This window comes from Lonchura striata, chromosome 18, assembly GCF_050655825.1.
Source record: "Lonchura striata isolate lonStrDom1 chromosome 18, ASM5065582v1, whole genome shotgun sequence".
In the NCBI taxonomy this organism is placed as follows: domain Eukaryota; kingdom Metazoa; phylum Chordata; class Aves; order Passeriformes; family Estrildidae; genus Lonchura; species Lonchura striata.
In genome coordinates, this window is record NC_140720.1 from 8,340,859 (window position 1) to 8,360,423 (window position 19,565).

At 50.8% G+C, this 19,565-nt stretch overlaps 1 protein-coding gene across 2 annotated transcripts; it reads left to right on the forward strand.

The window, feature by feature from the left end:
* Nucleotides 1–12,629: 12,629 nt before the first annotated feature.
* Nucleotides 12,630–19,046, forward strand: LOC110484057 (melanin-concentrating hormone receptor 1). 2 transcript variants are annotated; one of them, XM_021554425.3, is made up of 2 exons: nt 12,630–13,034; nt 16,836–18,029. In XM_021554425.3, exons 1-2 carry the CDS (start codon nt 12,695–12,697, stop codon nt 17,879–17,881), a joined length of 1,386 nt encoding a protein of 461 aa, XP_021410100.1. In that variant the 5' UTR covers nt 12,630–12,694; the 3' UTR covers nt 17,882–18,029. The 2 variants fall into 2 exon arrangements, with proteins under 2 accessions (XP_021410100.1, XP_021410090.1); XM_021554415.3 differs by having other exon boundaries at nt 12,631–13,034; nt 16,833–19,046.
* The last annotated feature ends 519 nt before the right edge of the window (nt 19,047–19,565 follow it).

Sequence of the window (19,565 nt, forward strand, 5' to 3'; positions counted from 1 at the left end):
GGCGGGTTGTGCGGCGGGGCCGGGCCGGGGCGGCTGTCACTCACCGTGATGCGGCGTCGAGCGGGGCAGGGGCCGGGCCGCCCATCCCGCCGCACCGGCACCGCTCCGCCCCCGGTTGGGCTGCCCCGGGCTCCCGGGCATCGGCTCGCTGTGAAGGGGATCCGGCTGGACGCACAGCGCGGTCCGGTACCGGCGACGGGGAGCGGGACCGGCGTGGGACGCGACCGACCCGATGCTCCGGGACCAGCGGGGTTCGGGACCGAGCGGGTGGGAGGTTCCCCACTCTCGATCCAACTCCGAGTTCGGGACCGGCTCCCTCGGGAATCCTCCATCCTCCTCAATGCAGCTCCGAGCCGGTGGTCCGGGACTGGCATCGTACGGAACCGACCTAGTGCTTGATCCGGGGTTGGTGCGGTGCTACAGGACTGGCCTCGGAGGGAGGTCCCCATCATCGATCCGGGAGCAACACGGTGGTCTAGGAACGAGCCCTCCCTCACCTTCAGCCCCAACCCTTCCCCTTCAGCCCTTTGCCCGTTCTGCCCCCAGCCCCCTTGGCAGAGGGGCTGCATAATGCCACTGAAGCACCCATGGGACCAGAATCCACCGATCCCCAGCAGTCCAAGCCCCAAATTAATCCTATTCTCACAGAGCACTAAGACCACCAAAAATCACCCATTTCTGCCAATCTTCAGCAGAAACAGCAGAGCCAAGTGCTCCCTCGAGCACAGTTATTTTAAAACAAGAGATTGCCTAATGAAGCTGGACAGTTTTTGTTGCATGATACGACTGGATTATCATCAACTAATCAGATTAAAAACACACGGAGGCTTTGGTTTTATTCACTAAATGGCCAGCCCACAGCTCCCTGGGGGAGTTGCAAAGATTCCACACCTCTTTAAACCAGGCCTGAGACATTCCACCAAATGATGGTTTCATGAGCAACTCCAATGAGGGGGATCCTTGGCAAGGAGGAGGGACTGATGTCTCCAGACACACCCTGTCTTTTCAGCTCACGAATAAAGAGATTATTATGCACATCTAATTATAAATGTCAACATTTTATGGCTGCTATGCTGAAGCACAAAGCTCTAAGTAGCCCTGCTAGAAAGGGCTGTGAAGTGAAAGGTCTTGTTATTCCTCCTCTGAGTTTTTCCAGAGCTTGTAAAGCGCAGTGACATTTATAATAATCCCCTGAATTTATGTGGCACCTTTGGTCCTTCTAAGGATCTTAATTAAGCTTTGCAGCTCCCTGAGCACAGATTAAACCCATTTTGCAAAAGAGGAGCCCAGGTCCTGTTTGGTACAAAATGCATGTCCCATTTCAGGCAGGGGAAGAACTTTTTCACCCCAGCAACCTCCAGCACACACTGTTACACCACATAAGGGCACAGCACCCCAACACCCCCAGCCAAAGGCTGCGCTGTTGCAGCCACACTCGTGTGGCTAAAGCTGGGTAATTCAAACTTTAATCTCTGGTGTCACTTAAAACTTTTGAATGGAGGGTGCCACTGGAGGGGTCTACTAGAAATCAACAATTTTTAGTGCAGCCTTCAAACATTTAACCACATATTGGCAGTCCTGACACTACACCGAAGCCCAGCACCTTCTCTCTGTGGCCCTGCCTGTAGGGAGTGGAGCTGGGAGGAGCAGGCAGTAGCCCCCATTTCCCCCCATGAATCCCAGTTTTCCAGCCACTCTTGAAGGTTGAACAGCTGGTTGGTGACACCAGCACAAAGAGCTGCCAGTGGCTTCAGCCGTGTCCACCTTGCAGAGTTGACAGACCCCCCCCGTGACATTTATTCCCCTGTGCCTGCAGAGCAGGCGCTGGCAGCATCGATTGAGTTTTCACTGCTGAGAAAGTCCTTTAACAATTCGCCCCCTTCTATGCACCAGTACGAGATGTTGTAGAGGCTGGGGGGTTTCAAGGTGCAGGCACAGTTGTGTGGCAAGCTCTGCCCTCAGCCTCTGCAGAAGGGTGCCCAAGGCAGCACTGACTTGTGTTCCCCACTTTGGGTGAGGGCTCTGGGGGCTCCAGCCGGGTCGGGCTGCTCAGTTCTGCGGGGCCCCTGTTCCTGCTTGCAGCTCCTCAGGTAGATGTTGCCATCTAGAGGTCCCTGCTACAGCGATCGTCTCCTTGTAAAGTATTGGGAAGGAGGTTGTTGGGGTTTTTTTTTAATTTAATGCAACAATTCAAAGTAGTTTTTTAGGTTAGTCCATGTCTTGGGTGGCTGCAGCTCATCCTGGCTTGTCTCACAGCCCCTGCAGCTGTGCAAACCCCTCCTCTCTGACATTATTTTGAGATGGAATAAAACACTCAAAACTGTGCATTTGCTGCCCAGCATGGAAGCAGCCACACTGGCAGAAGCAATACACACAGTGGTATCCACAGCAGCTTCATGGCCAGCACTGGCTCCAGGTGAGGCTGTGACAGAAACGGCTCCAAATTTTGGAGTGCAAGACTCCCAGTCCCAAATCTCACCCATGAAAACCAAACTTGGAATTTCATGGCCATTTCATCCTCACTGAGTGGGCAGGAGGTCTGCAAAGGCTCATACCAGACATCCAAAATATTTTAAGTATGTTATGAACCAACTGGATGGAAATACGCTTCCCCCCTTTCAGCAGTGGCTCAGGCTTCTCTTTCAGTGCTGTTTTTTTAAACTATACCCATCTTGACCCGAAGCCTTGCTGCAATCCCAGGGCTGCACCTCAGACAAGGGAGCCATGGCAGTTTGATGCCCATGGCAAGGGTCAATTCCCTGGATGGGTGTGCAGACACCACTGTCCAAACGCTCCCAGATCACGGTCAGCACAGGGCTGATGTCTGGCACCTGCACAGGGGCAGCAGCACCATGGCAGAGGCTGTGTTGGACCACAGGATCTGTCCCTCAGGGAGGAGAGTGCAGGCTGAGGATGAAGCAGGGCAAGAAAAGGCCTCTCCTGCACTGAATCAGGCCAGGCCAGAAAGCAGGTTACTGCCCAGATTTAAAGCCACCCACAGGAGTCCTTCCTGCAGCTCCTGACATTTTTTCACACATCACCTGTCTCCCTGAGCACTGAGGGGTGATGGGTGCCCCACTGCTGGGCTTTGCTCGTGTCCTTAAGCAGCCCAGCAAGTCTCAGTCTCATTCCTAATCCTCAGAAGTCACAACCTGTCCCTTTCCTGTCCAGGGATCCATCTCCTCTCACATCACATCCAGGCCAGGCATTTCCCACCCTGCTCAGCACTCCACTGGCAGGCAGCAGTGCCAAGGGCAAAGTGAGAGCAGAACAGGGATCTGGACAAAAAGGTGCTTACGTAGGTATTTACTCCATTGCCTCTTACACACCCTCCTGGCAATAGCTGCTGCTGGAAGCAGTCCAAGGAGATGAATTAGGGAGCTTGACCAAGAGAGAGATGCACTGCCCACAAGGAGGAGGAAGAGGATCACAGCTCCTTCCCAGAGACCAGGCTCTGGCAGACAAAGGTTTGGGCTGGTTTGGCCCCAGACATCTCCTGCCACGCCACAGCACAGCTGCTGCCTGCAGCTGGCCACTGCTACCAGGAGTGCTTCTATGCCAGGATACATCCCAGACCCAAGCCAGAACTTGGACACAGCTCCATGAACTCATGCCCTGTGAAGCTGAACATCAGCCTTAGTGTGAAATGCAGCAGTGACTGCCTTTAGCAGAGCTGGTGGGACCTGTTGGTGGCAAAGAGCTACAGAAACCCACTCAGAGTCAGCTCTCAGACTGGTAGCAAGGCTTGGTGGTTTAGGAAGCTCTGGGCTGGAAGTATCTTTTGCAATAAATAGTTTACCCCCACAAATGTAATCAGGTAACAAACCCTTTGCTGCATCATTCAGAGCTGGCAGTCCAGCTCTGATCTCCCTCGAAAAGCAACTCCACAGACCTGCCTGGAACACGTGCAAGCCAGGAGTTACAGCCTGCACCAGCCCTGCCCTGGCACAGCAAACCCAAATCCTTCCCCTGAATCCCTGTGGGAACCTGGGCGGGTGCTGGCATGGGGCTCCTTCCCACGTGCCAGTTCCTGGCTCCCTCTGGACTCACCTGTCCAGGTACATGTGAGCTGCTGCTCGCACTGCCCTCCTCACCCTGCCTTCCTCTTCTTCGTCCCCCTCGAGCCTCCCTGTGCTGACAGCCACTTCTTTCTGGTCTTGTGCCTTTCTTTTCTCTCCGTCTTCCTTGCTTAGTCCCTCACTCAGGAAATTAAAGATAATCCTCCCTTTTTTTGCAGCCGGATTCCCTGTTTAACATTCGCTGCATGTGCTTGCACTGATTCAAAATGGGATTAGACTTTCTGTTGCTTTGATGTCAGTTGGGCTTTGCACTTAAGGCAGAGGGGGGAAAGAAAATGTCTGTTAACAAACCTCTTGGATTCCACCCACCCACTTGAATCCATCCTGGAAATGAAGGTCAGGCACTTTTACCTGCAGAAACTGAGCCCCCTTCTGGAATTGATGTGGGGAGAATAAACCAACTCACCACTGCAGCGCCGCACTCCCCGCATGTGGACCTGATTCTCTGGAAACACCCAAATCTCGCTCTGGCTCCGTTATCATCCAGCTGCGTGGAGGCTGAATGGCTCCCATGAGGAGGGAGGTGTCATTAATCATCAGAAAACCACAACTCGTTGGCTGTCAGAGGATATTGCAACCTCCAGCTGCCGTGCAGCAGGGAGCGCGTGGGCCACCGGCATCGCTCCAACGGGTCGGGGCTCAGCGCTGCCCGCCGGGAATACCCCGAGCTGCTCGTTCCTAAGGGGAGGCAGGTGCTGCAGGGTGGCTATGCTGGAAATCCACATCCTGGGGTGTGACATTTGTGCAGTGGCACAGTCCATAACTTTCCAGGGCATTTCCCTCTGCTTCATCAGGCCTGAACTTTTCCCCCTTTGGAAGATAAGGATTTGGGGTTGTTCTTACTGCTGGTCCTTCCAACGCCAGTACAAAGCAGATGAAGAACATTTTTCTCATGTTGCCTGAAAACGTTTTCCTTTGCTTCCAAGACACCACTCCTCAAATCTGCGATGTCCAAAATGACACAGTTCACAGTTGGAACAGGATCTCACACCAGAAAATAGCCTTTCACAAGGGATTCTGCAGAGCCATGGCCAGGGCTGGGATGTGACAGTGGATCCTATTCCTGCTTACCCAGGACAGCCCACAATCTCCAGAGCCTCACAGGTGGCTTCTGCTGCCTGATGCTCCTTCTCCATTCCCACCAGAACTTCCCTTCACAGGCAGCTGTGTCTCCTCTGGGTAACAGGCAGATCTGAGAGCTGCGTAACTGGAGATGTTCCAATGTCCCCAAAACCATCCCAGGACCTTCTGTATGTTGTTTAGAAGAGCAGCTCCATGGACAAGCACAATCCAGCCATGACCAGAACCACCTCACAGCCCTGAGCCCCTGGGGAGGCACAGCCAGCACTAGCAGAGCAGAAGTGGAGACACACCTAGGCAATCCTGGGGCTCTGGCAGCTGTAATCCCATCACCCACATTGCTGTGCTGCAGCCCTGACTGGCACTGCCATCACTTGGGCTTCCTTCAGGACTGCCCAGGGACTCAGGATGTGCCTCTGCCAACAGCACAGTGTCTAATCCATTTTGCCCGGTGCACACTCACAGACTTGATTAATGTCTGCAATGAGCTCCATCCATCATCAGGGAGTAAAGGAGATTAACTCTGCAGCACGCCTGCCTTGCGTTGATCCCATTCTCCAGGCCTCCTGATTAATGGCGAGGCTGCCTTATCTGCCAGGCCAGGAAACACGAGTGTCCAGCTGCCTGTGGATGGAGGGAAGCTGTGGGAGCTCGGGGGCAGACAGGGCAGCGCTGGCACAGCCACGGCTCTGCCATCGGGGCCATGCTGCTGCACCTCTGCTCCCCACGCTGCCAGCTCTGCTCTCCATTCCTATTGATCCCTCCTTTCCCCCTGCTCCCTCTCTTCCTTCCTCCTGGCCCTTGCCAGCCATGCCAACAGGAAGGAGAGCAGCAACCGGAGCGCTGGTGCATCCATGCAGGAATGCATGGAAACCAAAGTCTGGAGCTCCATTTTCCCTTGATGGGTCAGCAGGGAAGATGTCATTCCCCATCTATAGAGGGAATTTGGATGAGTTGATTTGGAGGCCTGGAATAACCCAGGCAAATCCCCTCCTGGGGGTGGGGGCGAGGCTGCAGCTGACCAGAGCTGTGGCGGCCGAGCCTTCCCGGGAGGACGCGCGTGGTCAGTGGATGCAGGAATTTAGCGGTGCCATCTGGATGGGCTCCAGCTCCTGCCCCTGGCTCGATGCTGATGCTTCATTAACAGCTCCCTCCTTTCAGCTCCGTCTCCTCGGCTTCTGCTGCGATCAGCTGGGCTGGAGTTTTGTTGTCTTGGGTTTTTTCCAAGTGGAAATTATTCCTCATTTCTTTTAACAATCAGGACAGAGAGAAAGAGACAGGAGAGGAAGGAATTTCTAGGATATGAAAGGGCAGGATTAAGGACACGGCTTTCACTTTGTTATCCCTCTAGTGTGGCTAAGAAATTCCTTTCAGAAGAAGGCTTTAATTAACTATGATTTCTGATGGGAATAAATCCTGGACCTAGAGATAGGTTTGGCTTCTTGGGTCTGCTGACAACCCCGAGCTGCAACCTCAGCAGCCCAGATTCGTACACATACACACGGTCTTACACAAAACTTAGCACATTTAAAATGGCTTTACAAAGGCACTGACTGTCACCCCAGTCTGGAAAATAAGGATCAGAGGAAAAAACCCCAGGCATTAGCAGACCACTGTGCACGGTGCCAGTGGAAAGACAATCTGAGTGCACTGAACCATGGGGCTGTGGTGGCTCAAGATGTGGGAAGGGGCCTTTTGCACAGAGAAATAACCCAGGGCAGGAGGCAATAGAAATATCTCTGTTGCCTTCTAGACCAACAGCCGTTCTCACACAGCAGGAAAAATCAGGGGGAGAGGAGAGAAAGACACCCAGTGGCAAACTGGGACATTTAAAAAGTATCGCAGTGATGTAGCCACATCTTCCACTGCTGCAAAACCTCCAGGAACTGAGTCAATCAAAAATAACATTTGGGGCTGATTTTTATCCAGATGAACTCTCTCCAAATATTTTAAGGCAACCAGCAAAATGGACAGCTTTTACTTGTTTAACCCTTCTTCTGGAACCTGCATTGATTCTGAAAGAAAGCACCACTGGAGAAGGCATCTTTTCTGTGAGCCTGACCTGCAAAACTGGATGTGGTACCAGGCCTGTTCATCCCCAGCATCACTCTGGTCACCTCCCTGTGCCCTCACTCTGTCCTGACTCCTTATTTCTGCAGCTCAACTTTCTGTGTAGATCTGGCCATGAAAGATGAAGAATCCATATGGGTTTCCAGAAGAAGCTTCACCCCCAGTTCACACAACAACAGTAACTCCTGCCAGGGAAACATCTCAGCAGGTCCCTCTGAGAACTGCATTTACCTTTTCTGAGCCATGTTAAACAGGGAGCTTGCACTGAACCCACATCTAGCTCCTCTCCCACCTTTCCAACTAATGAACTCCCAGCTGATAACAAATCCTGGCTGCTGCTGCTGGAGCATCTGCCTCTGTATTTAACAGCCCAAGAGGCAAAGCGCTTTACTGATTATTGTTTTCATAAGTCAGCACCATTTTACTTTTTCATTATCATTTTAAAAGGTTCCCACCTCTTCCACTGCCCTGAGCCATTGCCTCCAACCCCAGCAGATGCCTCAGTGCCCTGCAGAGGCACAGGGAACATATGGTTGGTTTCCCTTAGGGGAAGTGGAGAGGAAAGGAACATCTGGCTGCTCCAGCAACCCAGCTGCTGAGGTGAGCAGAGCTTTTCCTGGGGCCTGCAGGTTTGTGTCAGGAGGGTTTCCCATCCCATGCTACCACTGCTAACAACCCCCTTGACACAAGGCTTCAGTCTCACTTGGCATTTAATGCCTTATTAATTTTACGGATTTTTGTGCTTTTTCACATCTTCTGCAAACTAAAAATTTCCTGTGACATGCTGTATCAAATGTTTTACTGGACTTCAGGTAGATTTAAAAAATCAACTATTACTGCTTTCTTCCCCTCCTGCCCCTTCTCAGAACTAGGCAGCAGAATTGCAGTCTCTGGTTATAAAACACTTTTTTTATTAGCTCTGTCATAAATCCTTACACTTGGATTTGCAATTTCATGTGACAGCTCTTTCCAGACTTTGAATGGAGTTTATCTAGTTTCCCTGACTTGAACCTCTCAGGATTTTCCCTTTTGCTTCATCTTGGATCTGTAATTTCCATTTCCATTTCCAAGCTTAACAACATCCTAATTCTCATTGAAAAGAAGGATGGCACAGCACTCATTTTGGGTTGGGCAGACACCAATTCTTGGTCATCAACCCTCCACATCAATCCTCTTGTTCTGTCTCCTCTTGAGCTCCATGAATAGTTATCCACAAGCCACAGATCCAAGCCAAAACTTCCTCCCCCCCCCAGTTCAGACTCACGAGGAATTCAGGTTACAGCTGCCTTCTCCTTGTGTTAATGCCTGTTCTTGTAAAAGGGAATCAGTGACTAACAACAAATACATGCCCTGAGGCAGGATTTGTCTCCCTGAGGGCTCCTGGCTGTTCCTGTCCAACTCAAGATGTGCTGGCAGCTTCTTTTCACCCAGCACAAATCCACATTGTGACCTCAGCACATCCCTGGAGCCCGACAGCCTCTCACAGGGCAAGTCCTGCTTAGCCCCTTGTTATTTTTGGCTGCACCTTTGTCTCTGGGATCCTCTAACCTTTAGCAATGAAAACAAAACCACAGAAGGTGCTGCCCTGGCCTTTGGCTCGCTGAGAGCAGTGGGATGGGCAAAGGCTGAGGGCTTAAACCTCAAATTAGCAGTGTGGGACTGGAAGGAGCCAGGCAGCTTGGACCTGTCATTTCAAGGGCAGGAACCAGCAGGGAGAGAGGAGGTTTCAGATAAATGCCCACTTTGTGTTAATTAATTAGAAATCCAGCACAGATAACAGAAGAGTTTAGATGACCGTTTAGCTGAAGAATTCCTGTAAAGCCACATGTGGCTATTGAGCAGCTGAGAAAGGGAATTCACCTGCTGCTTTCATTAGAGATGCTCATGTCTTAAGAGAAAGCAGAGCCTGGGAGCTGGGAAATCAGGAGTTTGCTCATGGCTCAGGCTCCTTGGTCATTAATAGCAGCTCAGGGCAGAACTGGATCACACAGTAGCACCAACCTGAATCAAGTAAGGCACCAATGTAACACCAGCTCTTTCCAACCTGCCAGACCATACATACAGCTGTGCACATCTGGATCAATGACAGCAGCACCTAAGTCACCACCAAGCTGCCTTCACAAACATACTCCTCCAAATGTTTGAGTTTTCTGTGTTTAGTTTTTTAATCAGATCATTACATCCAGTACACATCCCTCTGTGAAAATACAAAAGTTGTGCTGAGATAGATATTGCAGGAGGATGGATAAGATGCTGCCTAAACCAGGACTGTTGTAGAGAGAATTGCTGTCAGTTTTTGACCTCAAGCTCAGCATGTGGCTTTAGGGAAATTATTTAAGTTTGCTATCACTTCTCATCTACAGAGAAAGAAAATGTTATGTGGCAAAGACCCACTTTCTAGGATCAAAGGAGATTTAATGGAATAGCAGTTGGAAACTGCTTTACCAATCTTATCTGGAAAGAAGGTAGACTGATCTGCAGCTATCAGACAAAGACAGCACTCAGCCAGCATAGAGGGATGATGCACCATGTCTAACACATCCTGAGTGAGATCACCCCTATCCCTAAGGCCACTACAAAGACAAAACTTCACACATAAGGCTACTTGATCATATAATCACAAAGATTATACTGATTATTATATTTAGAGCTAAGCTATAAAACTGCAGAGGCCCATTCTGTAAGTCTGGACTCATGAGTAAGGAGAGCAGTGAGTGCAAGGGGAGGATTTGCAACTTGGCTCTTAGCAAAAGCTCCTCTCTCCAGAGTGTAAATCAGAGCAGCAGCCAGGTGCTAAATAAATATTTAGCAAATGAGAAAGTCTCCATTTAACGAGAAATTATTTGGTGAAACCAGCTGGGGAAATGGTTTCAGTAGCACGGTAACAGAAGCCGGTGCTGCTCTCTGCCCCACGGGATGCTGCGGTTCCACTCGTGTTGCATAAGTCAGGATCTCCAGCTGGGACAGGCACAGGAAATAGAACTCATTACTTTCAGGGTTAAACCACTGTTAGGCCAGCCAGATTCATTCCCTGGTTGCAGAATTTGCCTAGCAGCAGCTTTGGATGATTACTATCTTTCTTCATAACAGTGATGTTGCAGACAGGATGGTCTGAGTGTAGTGGTGATGCCAAGCTTGTACGAAGAAATAATTTTTCCTTCTTTTATGTTCAAGGGCTGAGCTCCATTTCCTCACTTTTATCTACATCATTAGGCTGTCGAGATGGCAGTTCCCTGTCTAAATGTTAATTACTATATCTCTCTCTTAAGAAGTGTTTTCAAGGGGTTAGTGCCTCAATCTTCCTTGTAATTACATGCAGTGGTTAGTACAACTCATCGGCTACATCCCAAGGTCCCCTGAGAGCTCATCCCTGCTGCAGTTTCCAGTAGATGAACACTCACAGAACCAGTCCTTCAGAGAGCTGCTGTCTCCAAGTGTTCAGGCAGATAATGAGCCGATTACTGAGCCTGCTCCTGCTGCTGACGGCGAGCTCTGTGCACAGACAGGCTGCGCATCACCAGTTGCTGCAGTTAATATTCCTCCCTTCTTTCTTCCCTTCCAACTCGGCAAAACTCTGCACAACCACTCCCTCCCTGGGGCAAGAACTTCCAGATTATTGGCAAAGCAAAAAAAAGGGGAAAAACAAACCTTGTTAAAGCCTGAATGTAAAGGCCCAGTAATAAAACAGTGACAGAAATGGGGGTGAGGCAGATCTCAAATGCTGAGCATGGCTTTGTCACGTCAGGGACAGAGCTGCTGTGGGTTTTTATGCCTCTACAGCTGAGAAGAAGGAATTACAGCTTCCTCATGTGTGAGGCTTTTCTAAGTGAACAGCAATAGCTGAGATTGGAAAGTAAAACTAAAGTTGTGCTTTAGAACAACTACTATATTTAAATGTCAGATTCTTCCTTTGAAAGCTATAAGACAGCACATTCTTCTCCAGGGAAAGTGAGTAGGAAAGTGAGTAGGAGGTTGTCTATGCAGGGAAAATGTTTGCAATAGCAACTGCCTACCAGTTTCCTATGCAAACACTCCTAATCCATACTTCAAGCCTGGATAAAACTAAATTATTTGAAGGCACTCTCTGCAGAGGACAGCAGACAGAATATTGGTTCACAACACTCCAACACCCACACACAAACCACTGCTTGCTTTGCAGCAGTAACCCCATACATATGAACACTTCACATTCACCCAAGATGTGAAGGAAACCATTTTTAAAGAAAATATTAACTGAGAAACACCACTTTTCAACAAGCTGTACATGTTCAAAACTTAGATACCACAGATACCTGCCATGGAAAAAAATTCACCAGCAAATCATTGACTGAGGTAACTCCAGAGACTCAACAAAAACTTTACAGCAGAGCAGACCAATTTGCCTCATCCTGTCTCTGATTTCTAAGAGCTTCAATGTCATGGAAAAATGTGCACCAGGTTTCTGTCTGCTGCTGGTCCACTAGAGGACAACCTAATAATGATGAACTCCTTTGGGTTACACAAAAATGGCCCATACTGAAACTGCTGCTGCCAAATCTGGCTGGCAGGCCATGCTGGGATTGCTGCTCTGTGTGTGCTGGGACTCCCTTTTACTGGTACAGATTGATTATTCCTACAGAATTATGAAGCTCCAAAAAATTTCTCCTGCAGTTGGTGCTAGCGTTTGCAACTACAGAAAGAAAGAAAGAGAGAGAAGCAAGGGAGATTTCCAGAAAGACATATGTCATTTTTATAAAGCAAACCGTATCCACTGTACTGTGCTCTGCCACAGAGAAAACCCTGCCTGTTGCTGCTGGATTTCTTACAGGCTTCTGACATGATATAATTTTTTTTTTTTTTTTTCAGTCCAGGAAGTGCTCCGAGGTACAGAACGATCTGTTTGCCTTGGTAACATGTGATTTATCAAACTGTAATGGAGGAATCCATCTCATGTATAAACAGTGGCCCGGAGCACAAGACAATCATCAGCTCAAAGCCACAGAAAAGCACAGGCTACAGCTCTGGCAAGGCAAAGAAAAGGGGTAAAATAGTTTCTCAAAACCCAAGGGAGTCCTCACCTAGTATTTTGAAGGCAAATGGAAGACAAATAAAATCTGAGCTAGCAACAGAGCTAATTCCTGGAGCTAGAAAACAAATAAGCTGTGGCAAGAAGCAGAACAGCAGAAAACAGCAGAGAATTAATTACAAGTGGAGTGTCTCCGGTTAGAATTGGAGTTAGAGGCATCAGAGGGTGAAAGCAACAGTTTTCAGTGGGCAATTTGCTTCCTTAGCATCCTTCAGCCCCACAGGGGCTGTGCCTATGACTCGGGGACGAAAAGTGCATGTGTCTGTAAGGAGAAAAATACACACCGAAGGCAGACCAGAGCTACTTAAAAGGCAAAAAAGCCCCTCAATGTGATCCTCCCGATGCTGGCGAGCGCAGGCTGGCTGTGCCCGGGAGGGCTCAGCCATGCCCTCGGGGTGTGATGCGAAGGGCACTGCCCAGCCCCCGTGTCCCCGCTCCGCGCCCGCGTTCCCTCCCACCGGCGGCGGCGAGGGATGCTCGCCCCTGGCGTGTCTGCCCGAGTCAGCTGCTCCTTGATGTCAGAACCTGCTCGGGCTCGGCGGGGCGGCGGCGGAACCGAGCTCAGCCGAGCCTCAGCCGCCGCTCGCCGGCTCTGGGACGGCTCCGTCCCCCTCATCCCACCGCGGAGCCGCCCAGGGAACTTGTCCAACTTTCTCCGTCCCGGCTCCCGGCACTCTCTGCCATGGCTCCCGGCAACTCTTCCCGCAACTTCTCGGTGCCGGAGGCTCGGAACGGCTCAGGTGAGCGGGGCTGCGCGGGGCTCCGAGGGGCTGGGGGTGATGGGGGGATGCGGCGGGGACCCCCCGCGCCCCGCTCGGGCCGTGCCGCCTTCAGCACCCGCGGGCGGACAGCGCCGGGCGGGCGGGGGACGGGCGGAGCGCCCCGGGGCTGCGGCATCGCCCCGGGCACCGCTCCGGGCACCGGGCACCGGGCACCGCTCCCGGCACCGGGCACCGGGCACCGCTCCCGGCACCGCTCCGGGCACCGGGCACCGCTCCGGGCACCGGGCACCGTGCACAGCTCCGGGCACCGGGCATCGCCCCGGGCACCGCTCTGGGCACCGGGCACCGCTCCCGGCACCGGGCACTGCTCCCGGCACCGCTCCGGGCACTGCTCCGGGCACCGCTCCAGGAATCACTCCGGGCACCGCTCCGGGCACCGCCCCGGGCACCGGGCACCACTCCCGGCACCGCTCCGGGCACCAGGCACCGGGCACCGCTCCCGGCACTGCTCCGGGCACCGGGCACCGAGCACCGCTCCCGGCACCGCCCCGGGCACCGGGCACCAGGCACCGCTCCGGGCACCGGGCACCGCTCCGGGCACCGCTCCGGGAATCACTCCGGGCACCGCTCCAGGAATCACTCCAGGCACCGCTCCGGGCACCGCCCCGGGCACCGGGCACCAGGCACCGCTCCGGGCACCGCTCCCGGCACCACTCCCGGCACCATTCCGGGCACTGCTCTGGGAATCACTCCGGGCACCGGGCACCGCTCCGGGAATCACTCCGGGCACCACTCCGGGCACCGCACAGCTCCGAGCCAGCCGCTACCTGTTGGATGCCGGGCAGCAAACTCCACTGGGAAGGGAGGAACCAGCCCGGCTAGACAGGGAGGGAAGCGCAGAAAAGATGAGCTAGCGCTGGAGAGGGAGGGATCCTTACCAGTCTCCCGTTTTCTCCATACGACCCTGTTTTCAAATCAATAGTTTAGGGTCGGGCAATACAGTTCTCATGGTTCAAGTTGGTGAAACTCTTCAATAGAAAGTGGTTTATACGTGGTTTTTGACTCTATCTGCACCAGCACAGTTATTTAGAACCCAAAAGTGTGCCTTGGGTACTTCCCTCTGAAATGCAGTGAGGATGAAATCTCTCACATATCAGGGGATGGCTTAGAATGACAGCCACCTTAGAGAAAAAAAAAATAGCCCAGTCCTCATTCAGTTCACATAATGTAGCCCCTTTGAGACTTTAAGAAAAACTATCAGGGCAGCCCAGACCTACCAATAAGGACAAATCAATGTCTGAAGTAGCTGCTTAAATACAAAATATATTCACTTGGATATGCACCAAAGCAGCGCTGAAAATTCAGATTCAATGATGTCTCAAGATGAAAGAGACTTTAGAAAAGACAGAACTTTTGAGTATTTGATAGATGTGCTCTTCTGACTCCAGCCTATAAAACACACATGAACTACAGCTTCAAATTAGTGCAGCTGATAATTTGTGCAAGTCCTGCTTGTACAGACAGCATCAGCAGGACAGGTGCTACAGCACTGCACAGCCCACCTCTCACACAAAGCCTTTGGGCCTGCACAAATCCTGCTTTGAGGCTGGCTGAGCTCATTCCAAATGTTATGGGATCGCCATGAGCACAGTATTGATTACACAGCAGGAAAGGGATATTTTATCCCAATTTCCAGCTAATCATGTGGCATTTATGTACAATCTTTCCCCACCAGACTCATAAACTTTGTGGTTAAATGTAAGGAGATCAGAACTCATAACAGCTCCATGCAGAACAGCAGGACCAGAACTATCATCTTCCATTTTCTAGTCCTCCACCTTCCAGCACTAAGGAGGCTTGAGATATCTTTGTATGCTCAAATGTCAAATTTCAAGAGGATGCTGATGGCTGTAGGTTATCCACTAAAAATCACATAACAGGGGACATTTCCTTGCATTAATGGGTCACCAGGAGGAACAGGGACCACTTAAACCCCCACAAATGGTCTGGACAAGGCTTTTTTTTTTCTTATCAGCCAGGCCTGGCTTCCACCTTTGGGCCCCTGATAGTTCTCCTATGCCTCATTGGCTGCTTTCCAGTGGGAAACTGAAAACCTGAAGAGAAGCTTCCCAGTAAAATGGTGCAGGAACTGCTTTATTGGGTCCTGACATTGGCCTTGGACTTGTTCATGCCTAAACTGGCTGCTTCCTAATGCCAAAAGGACTGAGCCAGCAGCAGCTTATCATGACCCCCTTCTGAGAGCACTGAAATATGGCACTGATTTCTAGCCACAGGCCAGCAGTGTAGCCCCAGTTATCTTGCTAATTCCGTCAAACTTCTCTGTCACACCAAAGTAAATGTGGAGGAGTTTGTACTCAAGAATTCCAGAGGTCAAAGTCAGCAAATACCACTTCAGTAAACAGACACTGCTTTGGCAAAGACTACACCTGTAAGTATCTGTTATTCCACTTAATCTAATTTTAAAGATTTCCCTAGGTTCTGTTGGAGGAGGCTTCCCCACTTCTGCTGCTAAGGAGAGGGAACAATTCAGTGACTGAAAGCATTTCCAATTAGCAGCACATTGAATCATCTGCAATTCAGTGAAAGGCAGCCTAGGCTGAGGGGCTGCCACAAACAGTCCTTCTAACAGCCACATAAATAACTCACACAAAACAATTTCCTAGAAAAAACCCCACCAGGTCTCATAAGAGAGGAGTAATGAGATGAAATGAGATTTTCCTCAGCTAAGAAGGGCTGTTTTAGGCTTCAGTACACGGGAGCCCTGCAGAACAGAGAGCACCACCATCACTGCCTTCGACACCACCTCCTGTGCCCAAGAGCTTGTGGCTTCAGAACGTGATTTTACACCCAGGTGAGGGACAAGGCCAATGTGAATTTGATTATTTTGGGGGGTCCCACCCCAAAGAGCAACAGCCAAGCATTGGTGTGGACAAGCTAAGTGTTATCAGGCAAGAATTTTGCCTTGGAAATCCACCCACATCCAGAACTCCAAGACAACTTTAAACTGTTTTTCTCCTAGGACAATCCCTGCTGAAGGGCCCCTCTGAAACATACTCCCCATCTTTGTCTGGCTACATACTTGGATTTCTTTGCAGGAAAGAAACTAGAGAAAGGGAGAGAGGCAGAGAAGCAAGACAGAAAGGAGAACATTCTCTGGCCTAACCTTGATAAGAGAACAGGGACACAGCCAGGGTACAGTCCTAGATCTCAGAATGCAGATAAGCATGACCTATCTGCCTGCATGGTCAATGAACTCTGCATCTCATACCATACAATAGATAAACTACCCAACAGATGAACTGGAGCTTTCTGACAGCCGCTTGAGCATTGACTTTATCCAGATTTTGGCACCCACAGAAAGGCTTTACTTCTCCAGTGTAGGAAGAACAAGCTGCCTCACCCACTCCCCTCAAAAACAGCTAAAAACACTTCACTCCATGGAATAAAAGTTACTCTCAATTCTGTCAGGTGCTGGTGAATGCAGAGGCACACCAGACAGAGGTTAGTCCCTCAAAAAAGGGCTGGGGAGTTGCAGAGCAGGACAGAAGCACATCAGGAGAGCTGAGGAAAGATCCCTGCACATAACCAGGTTTGGGCACGCTGCACATACTGAGAGGCAGAGAAGGAACTGCCAAATCCCAAGGTTAGCCTCTCCAAGTGTTGGAAAGGGTATTAAAAATCATTCCAATCTATGTTTTTGATGGGGATGGGTCCATCTGCAGGACAGGACAAGCACACTGAGTTGTAAAGAGATTGTCTCTGGATTGCACTCACTGCTTTGGTTTGTTTTGGCAGTAGCAGAGAAGCCAGCACCACACACCAACGTGATCATGCCCAGTCTCTTCAGCATCATCTGCTTCCTGGGCATCATGGGGAACCTCATTGTGATCTTCACTATCGTCAAGAAGAAGAAGCTGAGATGCAAACAGACCGTGCCTGATATTTTCATCTTCAACCTCTCCATCGTGGACCTCCTCTTCCTCTTGGGCATGCCCTTCCTCATCCACCAGCTCTTGGGCAATGGCTCGTGGTACTTTGGAGCTCCCCTGTGCACCATCATCACCGCCCTGGACACAAACAGCCAGATCACCAGCACCAACATCCTCACAGTGATGACACTGGACCGCTACCTGGCCACCGTCTACCCCCTCAAATCCACCTACGTTCGGACGCCGTGCGTCGCGGCTCTCGTCATCTGCCTGGTGTGGCTCCTGTCCTTCCTCACCATCATTCCCGTGTGGATGTACGCAGGCCTCATGCCCCTGGAGGACGGGACTGTGCGCTGTGCTCTCCTGCTCCCCAACCCAGAGACCGACATCTACTGGTTCACCCTCTACCAGTTCATGCTGGCCTTTGCTGTGCCCTTGGTCATCATCTGCGTGGTCTATTTCAAGATCCTCCAGCACATGGCCACCACCGTGGTCCCGCTGCCGCAGAGGAGTCTCCGGGTGCGTACGAAGAAGGTCACCCGGATGGCAGTCGCCATCTGTTCCGCCTTTTTTATTTGCTGGGCTCCTTTCTACATCCTCCAGCTTGTCCACCTGGGCATTGACACCCCATCCATGGCCTTCTTTTATGCCTACAACTTCGCCATTAGCTTGGGCTACGCCAACAGCTGCCTCAACCCCTTCCTCTACATCGCCCTCAGCGAGACCTTCAAGCGCCAGTTCTTGGTGGCCATTCGCCCTGCCAAAGAGCCCTGTCGCAACAGCAGCTCTGCCAACAACAACAGCATGACAGAGGCCAGTGTGTGCCTGAAGCTGGCGCCAGAATCCACCCAGCAGACTCAGTTTCAGGAGGACTTTTCCCCACGCTCACTGCCGGTGACTGTGGCTGTCCACTAGGGCACTCTGAAGGGAGGGCAGCAGAAAGCCTCTGGATCTGTGATTTGATGGAGGAGCAGCAGCTTCAGCCAGGTCTTGGAGATGCCTATGGACTACAAACTTCCACCTCCAAAATGCAGGTGCCTCTCTTTTCCATCACTCTGTCCCTGAACTGCTCCCGGCCTATAAGATGCTGTGTGCTGCCGCTTTTCACCCTGCTCAGGAGGACTTTGCCACCATTGGGCCCCCAAAGAGGATGAATGGAAAAGAGAGAAAGGAGAGAAAGAGAATTTCCAGGGGGAATATTCACCTTAGAAGAGTAAAACCTCTATCAACACTGCCCAACAAGTCCTCACCTCTTGGCCTGACCAGGGTTCCTAAGCAGCTTGTCAACATAGAGCTTCTTCATTCAAAACTTGAACCTTTGAACCACAATGTCATATATTTATTTTTTTAATAAGTAATCTGCAGAATTTGCTGGCTGTGCTGATATCCTAGGAGTGCACAGCAGAGAAATCTTGGGGACAGAAGGCTCACCCAGCCCTGTTGCTTGGCTTTTCAGTCCAGCCCCATCTGCCTCCAGTGGGCTGTAATGTTTGGCAACAAAAACACTTCAAGAACTGGCTCATTTTGATGCTAATCCTAAATATTTCAAGCAAAATAAGACACATAACAATCACACTGCTTCAAGGGACTGCAAAGAATTCTCAAAACTGCTGCTGCTAACACCAGCTTTGTGGTTTTTCATGCCAATGAGCAGATTTTCACAGCGCTAGTTCTTCATGCTGCTCTTGTGCCTCACAGTCTACATGGCCATTGGGGAACCCCCAGCAGAGGGTTTTAAGCAGGACTAAAAATCACAATCTGTAGAGCAAGAAGCTGTGAAAAAGCAGCTCAGGGGAAGCAGAGTTGCTTATGCAGCTTCCTCAAAAATAACAAATGCTTTACACAAAGTTAAAAGAGGGAAAATTAAATGTCTGTGTGTTGTAGATGCAGCTTTAACGGTCGGAGGTTAGGAAGTAACTCTGCTCTTTATAAAGTAGAGAAAAGACAGCAGAGATCAGCTCAAAGCGGGGATTACACCGACAGCCTGTGCCGGGCTCCACAGGGACCACGCAGGCATTGTTCAGCACTTTGTCAGACATGGAGGGACTGGTTACTGTAGATGGATTTAATTTAAAGAATTAAAAAGATCAAACAGTCCAAAGGAATTTGTTCTACCACACTTAGGGTTTCACGCCACCAGCCACCCACGATATGCTGAGAACAGAATTTCACCCGTATTCAGCTCCAAAGCAAAACTGTGTCACCTGCACAGGATGTCCTGAGCCACACACACACACACTCACAGGGGCACCTAATGCAGCCACATCACACTTGTACTGTGTTCAAGCAGAGCCAGTATTTCAGCCTACACCCTGTAGAGAGCACACAGCCATTCACTCACCTCTGGTGATCAAAGCAGTCAGGTGTGCAGCACCAGCACCTCTGACACCATCAGATGCAGCAGCACGTTGCTTTCTGAGTCACTGTACAAACCTCAGGACAGGGTCTCTCTGTCTTTTCTTCCAGGCTCTGTCAAAACCAGCACATCCAGACCGTGACTGAGATTATCTTGTGGATGTTTTGCCTGCATTTCTCCAGCCAACAAAGCCAGACACCTGCAGAACTTTCAAGCTTTATGGCTCAAAAGTCTTTGCTCCGT